The 15,499-nt window shown below is 38.1% G+C and overlaps 1 protein-coding gene across 1 annotated transcript; it reads right to left on the reverse strand.

Annotated features, from left to right (window-relative positions):
- Window positions 1–674: 674 nt before the first annotated feature.
- Window positions 675–15,249, reverse strand: LOC140830854 (uncharacterized). The gene is made up of 10 exons (XM_073194378.1): window positions 14,732–15,249; window positions 13,971–14,080; window positions 13,641–13,772; window positions 13,484–13,557; window positions 13,276–13,381; window positions 7,625–7,693; window positions 2,067–2,131; window positions 1,883–1,981; window positions 1,370–1,469; window positions 675–915 (listed from the first exon to the last, which is right to left on the reverse strand). The coding sequence occupies exons 1-10, from the start codon at window positions 14,871–14,873 to the stop codon at window positions 853–855; spliced, it is 960 nt and encodes a 319-aa protein (XP_073050479.1). The 5' UTR covers window positions 14,874–15,249; the 3' UTR covers window positions 675–852.
- Between the last annotated feature and the right edge of the window lie 250 nt (window positions 15,250–15,499).

The following is a 15,499-nucleotide window of genomic DNA, read 5'->3' on the forward strand; positions in this document are numbered from 1 at the left end:
TCTCGCGAGTCAATTTTATGATACAAATATTCTATTTTTTTCGATCTCCTTCTTTTTGCCTTTCGAAAATTTCAGAGACTAAATGGTAATTTTCGATTAGGTCACCCATGAAAAAATCTTAATTTCTTATGTCACAGATATTACTTTTCAAGGCAAATATGAGTAGGATTGACTCATATCACGAATAAAAATCTGTGACATCGTCTCATAAGAGACATACTCTTTATAAATTATGTGAATGAAAGATCATGTGCTATATATATCATTAATCAAAATTATGTTCAAATTTTTTTGTTTGAATTCAACTCAAGGACTCACATTTTAGTTCCAGTTTCGCAAGAAATCAGAAATGAGACCGAGACGCCATCGAAAACCGTAACCGAAACCATAACTAAATAATCTTTAAAATCCACAAATTGTACATACAACTTTATAGTAAATATTCATTAGTTTTATAGTATTGGTATTCATTAATAAAATTTAATCAGTTCAATCACTTCAACACCTAAATCATTTTTCTATTTTGACTGTTAAAATTTAAAGGAATAATTCAAATCAATTCATACTGTGTTAGTATGATTCAGAACTGAAACTGAATCCATTTTGTATTAAAATTAGAATCGCCAATTTAATCAATAAAAAATTACATACATGTGTGTGTTGTTTAATCTCTCTTTTGTTATAAATCTGAGTTTCAAAAGTATTGCAAGGAAAACGTAAAGACAAGCAAGAAAATGGAATTTTCTGTTTCTTCTGAGTTCTAACGTACAATCACACAATAGAATGATAAGATCTCTTCTAATCAATGGATTAGCTTCTAACAAGGCCTTCGCAAGTTGCCAATTTCAAGCGTCACAAATACCGAAAGAGCTCGACTGCGAACTTCCCCTTTCTTGTTGAGTTTATTTCTCCAATCTGAAGCACAAAGGACAGGTTTAAAAAGGGTAGACACAGGCACCACAGATACATACACCTCCATTTGATAGATCCATCTTAACGACTAATGAACAGTTCTGAGAGCTCGCCGAAAGTACGACACTAGCAACTATGCACCATAAAATTTCCAGCTATATATTTCAAGTTTTCATGTTTCCGTCACTGACACATTGATCGACCTATCATCTTCCCAACTTTTGTTCATACCCGTGATCTTGACTCCAATAGCTATGAATGATCTTTCCTTCGCACTTAAAAATTATATCATGCTTTAAAAGCATTGAGGTACACTGTTAACTGTTTATTATAACTGTTAAAATGGCCGCAAATGCTCAATCCTGGAATCATTCTATTGTTTAACATAAAGTCTGAGATGAACGCAAGATATTTGATCAAAATTTGAAACATTCTGAAAACCCAATTGATGGCTCACCTTTAGCCTTCCTTTACCACTGACCGAAATGACGTCTCCACTCTTAATGGTTGTATTGTTTTTAGTTATAGTGATCCAATTGACTCGAACATCTCCATCACTAAATGGAAAAATAGTATCACCAATCAGTTTGTCTCATGTCATGAATGATGCTACAACTGCGCGTGATGGGCTCCAACAGCAATTATTTAGCATCCCCCTCCATGTGAAAATGGTTAATCCAAGCTACTAAAAAGTTCGATGTACACCCTTCCTTACAAACAAACTTGCATTTCCCACCACATTTTGAGGTAGGATAGTGTTTTAAAATTCAAGCTAAAATCAATAACTGAAATATGCAACTTTAATTTCTTTTCCGAACTTTTCCTTCACCAATAAAAAGTTGGTGAAAAACCATGTATTAGTTTCCCCTTTCATTTCGTATCAAAAGCCTTATTCTTGAAGGCCTTTAACCAGCACAGCTTTGCATAACTCCATTTAAAAATCAAAAGACGAGAAATTAATGGTGCATACCTGACCAAACTAGCCATTTTTGATCGAGAAATTTTGAACCCAGCACTAGCAACAGCGTCAAGTCTCAGTGATGCTTCCACAGTTTTAAGAGACCTAGTCCTGTGAGGGTCAGTGCGCATGGGATCATTGCTGGTGATGATAGAAGACAAATTTTGTAAACCTTAAAGAAAATCACAGCCAGAACCTTGGTGGTTCGTATTCAAGAGCAAGCAATGGCATCTTTACACAGGTGACTGAAACATTTCTAACCTGCAAACATGACAGATAAACAGCAAATGATTTATTCACCCTAAATGTTGCACAAAGGTGCATGGCTGGCTCGTAAAACATTCATTTTTTCATTATACTTTTTAACCAAACATCAATGGATTATTATACTATAAGGGTGTTAGGGTCCTAGTGAACAGTTTTCAGACTCGAGATTTCTTATCAAGGAAGCTGAATGAACTTAGCAGGTAATGACCAGAAACTTAACAAAGAAAGTTAAGGATCCAACATCAAGCCCAACATCAAAGCATGATAATATAATCTCAAGCCCAAGTCTACTCCAGTTCACAAAGTCTCAACCCATACAACTTTCAGGTGCTTAGCCTAGCAAGATTTAAGGGATAGATTTTGAGTACTCAGAAAGGAATATTGTTTGTTAATTTGTTATAATCTCTCAACAGATTCTTAAACACTTGTCGATGGTTCATTATTTTAGAATCTATAAATATGGTTGTTTGTAATTATTTAATTCTAAGAGACAAAATGAAATCTTTCATTATCTTCCCAGATATATCATCTTCTTTAGTTTTCTAACTTGACATTAGAGACCATGGCGGCAACCACATCTCCGAATGGTTCAACACTTGCAACATTTTAATAATCAACCCAGCAAACCAAATAAATTTTGTGAAATTGAGCGATGATAATTTTCTTCTTTGGAATCTCCAGATTCTCGATGGTATTTGTGGATTAAGACTGGATATCTTCATTCTTAATGATCGTTTCTCAAAATGTTGTAATAATTTAACATGGCACCGAGATGGTCAATCTAGCTTCTATTTCTTGGTGTCAACGAGATCGGTTGTTCTCATTTCTCCTTGCTTCCATGACGGAAAGTGTCCAAAACCAAATGATGGGTTGTTTATCCTCTGTGCAGTTGTGGACTAGTGTGTCCTATTTATTTGCCACAAGATCAAGGGCCAAAGTAATGCAATATAAACTTCAGCTTCAAACTCTGAAAAAGAGGAATCTCAGCATGAAAGATTATCCGGGGAAGACGAAAAACTTCATGGATATCATGGCAGCTTGTGGACATCCCATTTCCGAGGAGGATCAAGTTCTCTGTGTTTTGGGTGGCGTTGGACATGGATATGACTCAGTCGTAGTCCATTTTACATCTCAAGTTGAATCTCTCACAGTTTTTGATGTTGGTGCTTTTTTAGTGGCTCACGAAGGCAGGATAGAGTCATATTCTCCAAACACTGATAGCACAACTGCTTCACTGAATGCAGCGACCTTCCCTTCGCAAAAGAAATCTTAGTGTCCTCCTTGAACTCCTACGTCCTTTCATCGTGGTAGGGATCGAGGGAGAAACTCCCGTGGTCGTGATAGAGGTTGGAACTACTCCTCTGGTCGACCCGTGTATCAAATATGTGGCATCACTGGGCATGTTGCCGAAAAATTTATCTATTTGACAAGGATTTTGTACCATTTCACATGAAAAATGGGGGATATAATCTTGGGCCTTATCAAAATCAATCTGGTGGTCATCATCCAAACATGCAAAATCTCATGTTGGACATTCTAACTTTTTATCCTCTTCATCACACTCCTTTCTATTAAAAAAATTTGTCACGAGTCCCATACATAACCAAGAATCTCCCAAGTGTCAGCAAATTTGCACGAGATAATAGTCTTTTTTGAGTTTCATCCTAATTTATGTTCTGTGAAGGATCTAGCAATCAATGCGGTTCTTCTCAAAGGGATTTTGCATGAAGGATTATACAAATTCAGCTTAGGAAAGCCTACATCCATCTCTGGCTCTTTAGCAACTTGTCTTCATCTCAGCTCCTTTCAAGAGCTTCGGGTAGTACCAGTCAGCCCTCAATTCACACCAAAGGGTTCTCTCATCTTCTAAATGGCTGGCACCTTAGACTAGGACATCCTAGTATGTCAGTTGTAGATCTTAATGCATTGTAATGTTTTTATTCCTAAAAATGAAACCATCAGTTTTTGTTCAGCTTGTCCAATGGGAAAAAGTAATCAAATTTCATTCTCTTCAAAAACAACATTTTCTTAACCACTTGAATTAATTTATTCAGATATATTTGGACCATCTCATGAACTCTCACGTAATGGTTTTTGATATGATGTTAGTTTCATTGATGCATACAGTAGGTAAACCTGGATTTATTTCCTTAAACTCAAATCAGAAGTAACCCGAGTTTTTCCTTCGTTTAAATCTCAAGTTGAACTTTGTTTAAAAAGAAAATTAGAACTTTACAAACAAATTCTCGGGGTGAATTTAAAGCCCTATCGTCCTTTCTTCAAAATCATGGGATAAATCATCGTTGTTCATGTCCTTACACATCCAAACAGAATGGTGTTGTCAAACGCAAATATCGACATATTGTGGAAATAGGGCTTACGCTTTTATCCCATGCATCTATGCTCTTGGACTTTTGGGCGGATGCTTTTTCCAACGCCGTTCATCTTATCAATATACCACCTACAACTTCACTTTATGAGGATATCCTCTTACTCGACTATATAACAAAGTCCCAGATTATTCTTCTTTAAAAAATTTTGAATGCTTGTATTTCCTTTGTTTTAGTACTTGTAATCGTCACAAACTTGAGTTTAGGTCTATAGTTACAACTTCATAGGTTATTGCACTCAACACAAACAGTATAAATGCATTAGTTCCAATGGTCGGATATATGTTTCACGACATGTTTCGACTTTCGATGAGTCCTCATTTCCTTTTGCTTCCTCCCTCCAAATTCATTCAAACTTCGAAGTCCTTTGTTGATAAATGTCCATCTCCGTCTCTTTTATTTCTGCCCCATGTTTCTTCCTCGCATTCCTCTAGTCCCATTTTTAGCCCACTATTTGTACCTCTATGTCTAGTCCATTAAAAACCTCTTTTGGTGCTTTTTCTAGCTCGAATCAATTTTCTACTATTGCTCCTTCACATTCTTCTGTTCATATTTAAGAGGACATGCCTCTCTCTTCTCCTATGAATACACATCATATGGTTACCAGGTCTAAGTCAGGTGTTTTTAAGCCAAAGGTATCTAGTGCTTTTTAATCTTCTTCCCAAGGACTTCATAATGTAAGAGAAGCCCAACAGCATCCAGAACGCATCAAGGCTATGAGTTCCGAGTACAATGCTCTCAATCAAAACAAAACTTGGTCCTCGGTTACAGCCCCAACCAACACTCCAATCATTGGGTGTAAATGGGTGTTCAAACTCAAGACGGATCCTGATGAGTCTATTGCTCGGCACCATAGTTGTCAAGGCGCTAGGCGACGTCAAGGCGACGAGCCACTGCCTAGCGCCCGAACGCCTAGGCGACAAAAGGCGATCGCCTAGCCACGAGGCGATAATATAGAGAGAATGTATTACATATTTATGTTCTGGTTGTGTGTTTTCTGATTGAGGATGAGAAGCCATGGTGCGCAGAATCTTCAATCTTCAATCTTCAATCGGCAGAGTGCGCAGAAGCTTCAATCGCAGAATACGTATTGACAAAACTAGGCTATTTTTTAAAAATAAATTACTCATCAGCTGAAATTAGTTATGGGCTTATTTAGTTGGGCTTTGGATCATTAAAAAATAAAGGAGAAGCCTACTTATGCGATGCGCACAGGCTGCTGCAAAGAGGCGATTCGCCTGGAACGCCCATCGCCTGGAGAAAGGCGGTTTCAAGGCGCTAAAGGCGCTCGCCCAGCCATGCACGTCGCCTGGTTGTCAACTAAGGCGCTGAAGCTCCGCCTAGCCGCGCCTCAGGCGCGCCTTTGACAACTATGCTCGGCACAAAGCCAGACTTGTAGCGAAGGGTTACTCGCAAACACCAGGCTTAACCAATAACTATCCGCATTGTGTTAACTTTTTAAATGGTTCTCTTACCGAGGTTATGTTCATGAAGCAGCCACCTGGATTCGAAGTTCAAAATGGTGGTACTCCTCTTGTGTGCAGGTTACACAAGGCTCTTTATGGGCTCAAACAAGCTCCTCGAGCCTGGTTCGATAAATTACAAACTGCTCTTCGGGTTATGGGATTTATCACATCGCACGATGATTCTTCTTTGTTCATTAAAATTGTTTCTACATTTGTTATTTATATTCTTGTGTATGACATTGTCATAACAGGAAGTGATCGAGTTCAAATACAACATATTATTCTTGACTTGGACACTCAATTCTCTCTCAAAAGATCTTGGTGATTTGTCATACTTTCTGGGCATCGAAGTACAAAGGTGTTCTGATTGTTCGTTGTTTCTCTCTCAGTCTAAATATGCACAAGATCTACTCTTGAAAACTAAGATGCATCAAGCTAATCCTTTGCCAACACATACGTCCCCGGGTGTTAACTTTCTATCAGCGATGGGGATTCTTTTGAAGAAGCGACTCTATACCGAAGTACCGTAGGAGAATGAAATATTCAACCATTAAGTGACCAGAAATTGCTTATAGCGTAGATAGAGTTTGCCAGTTTATGCACACTACTCACTCGTTGCAAGGCTGTGAAACGAAAACGAATTCTTCGATATATCAAAGGCACATTGGATTATGGTGTTCACCTACGTGCTTCCCCTTCTCTTTCGCTCTCACAATATTGTATGCGGACTGGGGGAATGACCCCGATGATCGACATTCAAGTCAGGTTTCTTTTGGTTTCTAGGTAATTCGCCAATAGCTTTGAGCTCGAAGAAACATGTTTTTTTCTGGATTCAATACCGAAGCCGAATATCGAAGTTGGATTCAATCATTGTTAACAGAACTTCACGTGCAAAACCTAGAGTTCTTGTTTTGTGGTGTGATAACGTGAGCACTATTGCTCTTAGTGCAAATCCAGTTCTTAACTCTAGAACTAAACATCTTGAGTTGGATCTTCATTTGTTTTCGAGAGAAAGTGTTGTCGAAGCAACTTAGTGTTCAATATATATGTTCCTTCGTTTGATCAAGTTGCAGATGCTCTTACAAAACCATTATCTGTTTATGTGTTTGCTCGATTCCATGACAAGCTCAGTGTTGTTCTTCAACCCCACTTTGCTTGAGGGGGCAAGTAAAGGATCCAATTTCAAGCCCAACATCAAAGAATGATAATATAATCTCAAGCCAAAGTTTACTCCAGTCCACAAAGTCTCAACCCATACAACTTTCGGGTGCTTAGCCTAGCAAGATTTAGTGGATAGATTTTCAGTGCTCAGAAAGGAATATTTGTTTGTTAATTTGTTATAAACCCTTAACAGATTCTTAACCACTCGTCGATGATTCATTAGTTGTAGGAATCTATAAACATGGTTGATTTTAATTATTTTATCTAAGAGATGAAATGATAACTAACATTCAAGTGTTGAAAAATAAAAAATAAAACTCTTCAATCACAACTCAGCAGGAAAAGTGGTTCAACACTACAAAGCCTTATTGAAAATAAGCAACTACTACGAAACAAATAAAGCTCCTCAATTACCACTCAGCAGGAAAAATAGTTCAACACCGCAAAGCATTACTAGAAAAACCATTTACCTTGTTCAATGAAGATGCAAGGAAGTCAACAAGTTCCGGAACAACGAGAACATGAGCCCCCATTTCTCCCTAAATGACCAAAAACAGAAGTTCAAATATTATAAAGATTAAATTCCACCCAAATTGAAACACAGAAGCTCATATATTTCATTCCCAAACGTATGCACACTGACAATTGTATGAATTCTTCAAATGAAGAATGTCTGAATCTTTTCAAAAGCTAAATGTTATAATTTGATTATCCAGTTAGAGAAAATAAAGAACGGGAACAAGGCTCTGTAAAATATAATCCTCTCTTGTATTTCCATTGAACAATTACAAATGTTTTATATTAACAAATACAAGGGATAAAAAGGTAAAAAAGAATATGAAGTCAGTTATATTGTTACAACAGAAGATGAGTCTAGGTGCTTCTAGATGATGGGCTTGAGATCTTCTACATGTGTGAGTATGTGGCCTCTTGTGTACTTGGTTAATGATATCACTTAACATCCCCCCGCAAGGTCAGCGTTGGTTTGTCGACAAGGCTGAGTTTGGATCGAAACCGATGAAAGTTGTGACAAGATAATGGTTTCGTGAAGACATCTGCAATTTGATGAGAGGATGGAACAAATTGAATGTTGAGTTGCTTGGCCAGAACTTTCTCACGAACAAAGAAGAGGTCTAACTCAAAATGCTTGGATTTTGAATGCAGTACAGGATTGGCAGTCAATGAAATTGTACTATTGTTGTCACACCATAGTATGGGTGAAGCACGACTTGGAACATGAAGTTCAGTAAGCAAAGACTGAAGCCGAAGTAATTCTGAAGTGGCATTGGCAAGGCTACGATATTCTGCTTCAGTACTTGAACGGGAAACAACAGATTGTTTCTTGGAACTCCAGGTGATGGGCGAGGTACCTAGAAACCAGCAAAAACCAGATGTGGAGCGCCTGTCATCGGGGTCATTGGCCCAATCTGCATCACAAAAGCCATGAAGAGAAAGTTTAGATGCAGCAGTAAGATGAAGGCCATGGTTTGAGGTTCCATTTAGATAACGAAGGATTCGCTTAACAGCCTTCCAATGAGACAAACAAGGACTTCGCATAAACTGACAAACTTTATTCACGCTGAAGGCAATGTCTGGTCTTGTTATGGTGAGATATTGTAGAGCACCCACAGTGCTGCGATACAAAGTTGCATCAGTAAAAGGTTCTGTATCTTTAGAGGAAAGTTTTAACCCAGAGACCATAGGAGTAGGTAATGACTTGGCATTGTCCATGTTTGTTTTCTTCAGCAGATCATATATGTATTTTGACTGAGATAAAAATAGACCAGTAGAAGAAGGCCTTGATACTTCAATACCCAGAAAAAACGAGAGATTGCCCAACTATTTTAAGGAGAATTTTGAGTTTAGTTCGCAGATAAGATCTTGGATTTGAGCAGCAATGTTACCTGTGATTATGATGTCATCGACATAGACCAAGATATAGATAATCAAGTTCTTTCCATGTTTAACAAAGAGAGAAGCATCAGCCCTTGATTGAATGAATCCCAAATGTATCAAGGCAAATTTCAGCTTATCAAACCAAGCACGAGGTGCTTGTTTGAGCCCATAAATCGCTTTATGCAGTTGACATACAAGTTGTTTGCCACGGCTATGTTGTTCGAAGCCAGGAGGCTGCTGCATGAAGATAAGCTCATTAAGAGTACCATTAAGAAAAGCATTGTCTACGTCAAGCTGTTGAATAGACCATCCATAAGAAAGAGCAATGGTGAGAACAACTCGGATTGTGGTAGGCTTGATAACCGGACTGAATGTCTCGGTGTAATCTAGCCATGCAGTTTGGGATACCCTTTAGAAACGAGACGAGCTTTGTACCGGGCCACAGTTCCATCGGGATGTCTTTTGATCTTAAAAACCCACTTGCATCCAATGATTGGTGTGTTGGTTGGTGCTGGAACTAGAACCCAATTTTTATTTTGGATTAAAGCATTGTACTCAGCTTTCATGGCATGACACCAAGCTGGATGAGCTACAGCATCATGTGCAGTGGTTGGTTCACGATCAGACATGAGTTGAGAGGTATACACCCGTGGTTTGTAAATGCCTGCTTTGGCCCGAGTGACCATGGAGTGTACATTCGTAGGTACAGGAATAGGCTGCTCATTAGTGGGAGAGATAGGTGATGAGTTGCAGTCATGATCTTGAGATAAAAAGGAAATGTCAGAGGTGTTGATATGATTTTCAGGAGGTGGGGAGGGTGAGGGAGGCGGATGTTGGGGTGAAGAAGTGACAGGAAGAACTGGTAAGGAAAGGTTAGATGTAACTGGAGATGCACAAATTGAATTTTCAGAATGAGTATTGAAAAATGGAAATGAAAACTCATCAAACATGACATGCCGAGATATGAAAATACGACCATTTTGACTAAGGCATTTATACCCTTTATGTTTGGTACTATAACCAAGAAAAGTGCATGGTTGAGACCTAAAATCAGTTTATGGGCATTGTAAACTCGAAGATAGGGAAAACACAAACACCCAAAAACACGAAGAAGGGAATAATCAGGGTGAAGATTGGATAATTGTTTTAGAGGAGCAACTCCTTGAATGGCAGAGTTAGGAAGACGATTAATGAGAAAAACAGCGCTGGAAAAAGCATCGTCCCAAAATATAAGAGGCATGTGAGCATGAGCATGAGCAAGGAGAGAAAGACCAACGTCAACTATATGACGATGTTTTCTTTCGACAACGCCATTTTGTTGTGACGTGTGTGGACAAGAGAGACGATGATGAATCCCAAATTTTTGAAAGAAAGGTGTTAACGATCTGTATTCACCACCCCAGTCAGTTTGAAGAATTTTTATTTTGGTATCATATTGTAGTTCGACATGAGTCTTAAATTGATGGAAAATTTGGAAGACCTCATATTTTGTTTTGAGGAAGTATAGCCAGGTGTATCGACTATAGGCATCCACAAAACTGATGTAATATTTAAAGCCATTAGTCGAAGTGGTGTAAGCAAGGCCCCAAACATCAGAGTATGTTAACTGGAGTGGCTTGTTATAACAAGATAAAGATGAAGGAAAAGGAAGATGACGACTCTTTCCCAATTCACAAGATGGACAGACACCAATTTTGTCATTCTTTGAAAAAGAGATATTACAGTTGGATAAAATTTGCTTTACAGTAGATAGCATAGGGTGACCTAATCTATAATGCCACTGACTGAGTGTTGAGGGTGCAACTTCAGTGAGCTTGTGAGACTTGGTCACTTGATTGAAAAAAGAGACAGCTGGGAGAGGAGGAGTAAGCATGCCAGTGGCAGAGTGAGTAGGTGAGAGAGCTGGTTTGCCCAAGGGGAACTTATAAAGGCCTTCATGTAAGGTGCCTTTGAGGAGGGTGGTTCCCTTCGCTAGGTCCTTCACAATACAAAAAGAAGGATGAAACTCAAAATAGACATTATTGTCTTGAGCAAATTTGCTAATGCTAAGCAGATTTTTTGATATAAGAGGAACTCGAAGAAGATGATTCAAAAATAATGTATGGTTCGAAGCATGAGATAGAAAAGATGATGAACTTTACCTCCACCGATGTATTCGGAACCAAGAACAAGGTTTGCAAGATCATTGGTGACATGATGAGAGGCTCCGGAATCTGGGAACCACCAGTCATCATTTTAGACTTTCGGAATTAGCTACGGCCACTGCAGCAGTTGGTGAGGCTTCAGGTTTACTGCGATATGAATTTGAGTAAGGATTTCTAGAAGTTCGGGCTTGGGAAATGAATTCTTTGTCAAAACGATGATAGCACTTCTCGGTAATATGGCCAGAATATCCACAAATTTGACAGATAGGACGAGTATTGCCATTGGACCAGCTTCGTCGACCACCACGCATAAATCGTCCACGACCTCTACCACGAGAGGGGGAGCTCGGAGATGATGAAGATGGACGTCCTTTGGCAGGGGTAAAAGTAGAGATGTTGGCTGTAGGCATGGTGTCATCCACATTAACAGTGTATGATTCAATACGTCCTTCATGCGATAAAAGCAAAGCACCAACCTCCGAGGGGGAAATCGATTCAACTCGAGAGGTTACATGAACAACAACCGAGTCGTACTCCATTCCACCACCACCCAGAATATACAGAACGTGATCATCATCTGATATAGGATGCCCACAAGCAGAAAGAGAGTCAACATAATTTTTCATTTTGCCAAGATAGTCCTCATGCTAAGGCTACCATTCTTGAGTGTCTGCAATTGGAGTTTGTATTGCATCATTCTCGCCTTTGAGCGAGTAGCAAACAAGGTAGAGACTCGCTCGGATCCAGATCTGAGCAGACGAGGAACACCCAATCATTTGGCTTTGAATTCCTTCGGTCATGGAGGCCAGAAGAAATGAAAAAAGAAGTTGATCTTGTCTGGACCAGGAAATGTAAAGGGGATTCGGAATAGCAGTGCCATTTTCACTCGGTATTGAGCTGGGTGGTATGATTGATTGAGGATCGATGTACATATCAAGAGCCAAACCTCGAATTCCAGACGACACCTGGAGCTGCCAAAGAAGAAAGTTATCATCGGTGAGTTTAGTGGTGTTGATCTGGTTGGAGGGATTTAGGATTATGAGATTAGGTGCGAAATTAGATGCTGTGACTGAGCTTGATTCGCCAGGTGTGTTGGCTTCCGCCATTGTTGCTCTGATACCAAGTTAGAGAAAATAAAGAACGGGAACAAGGCTCTGTAAAATATAATCCTCTCTTGTATTTCCATTGAACAATTACAAATGTTTTTATATTAACAAATATAAGAGATAAAAAGGTAAAAAGGAATATGAAGTCAGTTATATTGTTACAACAGAAGATGAGTCTAGGTGCTTCTAGATGATGGGCTTGAGATCTTCTACATGTGTGAGTATGTGGCCTCTTGTGTACTTGGTTAATGATGTCACTTAACAGATCCAATGGACCTTAAAACATTTCCCAACTTGTTAAGCACCTCAGAAAAAACAGCCAACGATATTTATTTGTTATCTAGTAGTTGAAATTTGATCAATGTTGTCAAGTTGACATTTCCTTTCATTATTAAAAGGGAATTTTCCGGTCAGAACAATCTTCGATCAATGTATTTGTCGTTAAAATAGGCATGATTTGATTAGATTAAATATGGCATGATTTTATTCTATTGAAGTAATTTTAGGATTAGAATTATTTCCTTATTTATGAGATTTGGTATTGTACGCTTCTTCTATTTAACACTAGTGAGATCTAAATCATATATGAAATAAAAAAAACAATGCAGTTTTTCTCCTTCATTTTCTTTCGGTGCATTATTCACAGTATTGACTGTAGTAACAAGCTTCACAACAGCAGATGGAAAATGCACATGGTTGCCAGCACAAAATGAAATGAAGTATATACTTTTAACACGTGGGCATTTTCCATCAAGAAAATTTTTAAGGTGGCTTCAGTTAAGTTAACAAAAAATAAATTAACATTTATTAGTCTATAAAATATCATCCTTAATTTATATGTTGGGCAAGAAATTTTAAATAAGGACATCTCAGTCTTCTCATATTTGTGAAAAAACTAATATTAAAGCTTTTAGTACAATATAAATTTACCGATATAGGAGTATCAACTTACAACAGGATATACTAAAATGATACCTGCAATATTATGTCTCCCACCTTACCCCGCACAATTCCAGTACCAAGAATTGACCCAAGGAAGTCACCATGGGAACAGGATCCAAATCCAAAGTTTCCTGAGACACTGGAAAGTGAGGTCATTTTACAGTTAACAATCGATATAACAGTACTATGCAAAATTGCAGATTCGGTCACAAAAACATTATTGAGGCATAAAGCAACTGACTTGAGTGCTGCAACAATGTCAGGATCAGATGGCAAAATATCTGGATGTCCTATTGAGAGACGGCATCGCTCAGCCTTGAGGATTCAAATGTCAACATAAATTTTTAGACAATTAACCATTGAATGATTGAATAGAAAAGAAATTAATCATTCCTAACCTCTGGGTATCCTCCCTGGGCTACCATTTTGATGTCCACAAACTTATCCAAGACTGTCATTGATTCTTTTAGTACAGTTGGTGTAAGGAAATCAGTATGGCAAACTTCTTGCCTTGACAATGCTCGATTTGCCTGAGAAACAAGAAACAAAAAATTAATATGCAACTATGTTTCTATTAAAAAAATAAAATACACAACTATGTACACCACAATAACGTCAGAGCTCTGCGAATGCAATCCTAAAGTTGAGGCAACGATGAACCTAAAGAATCATTATCTGCTCAAGGGTAGAGGAGAGAGTGGAAATCTAAGCAATCAAAAAGACAATACCATTTCAACAATTCGCTTGATATCTTCGATTGTGTCTTTGTCTGCCACTCCTCCGAGAAATATATCAGTATTACCCTTCACAGCCTGTGCACTGTGGCATACACGAATCGCTGTGTCGCAAAAACATCAACAAGTGTGCAAGTCATCAAACCGTACTTGTAATAAATAGAGCACCAAGTTAATTCATTAAACTTTATCGACACTACAAATGAATTCATGCATTGATTGAATATTGATAGTTTTCACTCTGAATAGCAGCACCATTAGAAGAAAGATAGGCAACCTTCTACCAAGCAAGCTAAACAGTAGTGCACAGATATGGTCATATTTTATCCCCAATCCATAAGTTATTGAATCTACTAATTATCTATAAACATTTCCTAACTTATTAATCACTGCCTTTTCCATAACACAAACAAAAAAATACCATTTACGACTGAAATCTATACGACCACTAGCATCAGTTAACGGAATACATCTAGAGTTTCATAAATAAAATAAAAAAGAACACATAGTGCTCAACAAAGCAAAAAGGATACGCAAAACTCTCTTTTCACAAAAATAAAAAACATTGAAACCGAAAAATGTATCACTTCGTCCATCAAATTATACAGGTTAACAAAGATTAGCTTATCTGTGTTGCACAAAACTCAAAATGCATCTTAACCCGCATTGTTTCCAACTGTTCTGACAAATGGGTACTTCAAAAAGATTGTGTAAATCCAAACCAAAGACACAAACAGAAAATATATGGAAATGACCTGTGGAAATGAAAGGAGCAGAAAGCGGGATGGTTGGAAGACAACTGGCTTTGCTATTGATATTGATGGAATGAAGGAATCCAAAGGGTAGAACAGCTCTCGAACTGTTTGTAGCCATGGCAGATATTCGAACTGAAAACATCCCTTCCTGGGTTTTTATAATGCCGTTTGTCCACCGAATGCAAAGCCTGATACCCTTTTCGTCACTCCCCTACTCTACTGCGCAGCGTGAAGCACAACTTCGTGAAGAAATTCGAGTCCTATGAATCAAAAACTACCGTGGCCACTCATTTTGCCTCTAATTTTATTTTTCTTGGTTTTTTCCTTTTTTCCAAAAAACACGCCGCTCGATTGGTGATCTGGACAGGAGCAAATCTGAGGAAGGAATTAGACTATTCCGGCCGCCCCAAATCGAATCAAAAGTGTCTTGTACTCGAACCCATTAATAAAACTTCATCCTTTTGCCTCTCATGGTGTGAGCTTCTGGTATTCTATGAGAGGGCCAACCCATTGTGATCCAAGAATTCAAGAATTTTATTTTAATTAATGTGTAGTGTAGAAAAGTCATTTTACGGTCCATCTCTATTTTTTTGTTACGGAATAACTAATTTTGTATCGAGAAAAGATGTTATCATTTGGTAAAAAAACATAGTGTCCCGTTTTAATATTATAACGTCTAAAAATCAATCTACGTAAATTAGATCTATGTGAATGAATTAAATTACATAATTGTTTTATTTAATTTATTTTAAATGCTTGCGTTATGCA

This window comes from Primulina eburnea, chromosome 4 (assembly GCF_022965805.1).
Source record: "Primulina eburnea isolate SZY01 chromosome 4, ASM2296580v1, whole genome shotgun sequence".
In the NCBI taxonomy this organism is placed as follows: domain Eukaryota; kingdom Viridiplantae; phylum Streptophyta; class Magnoliopsida; order Lamiales; family Gesneriaceae; genus Primulina; species Primulina eburnea.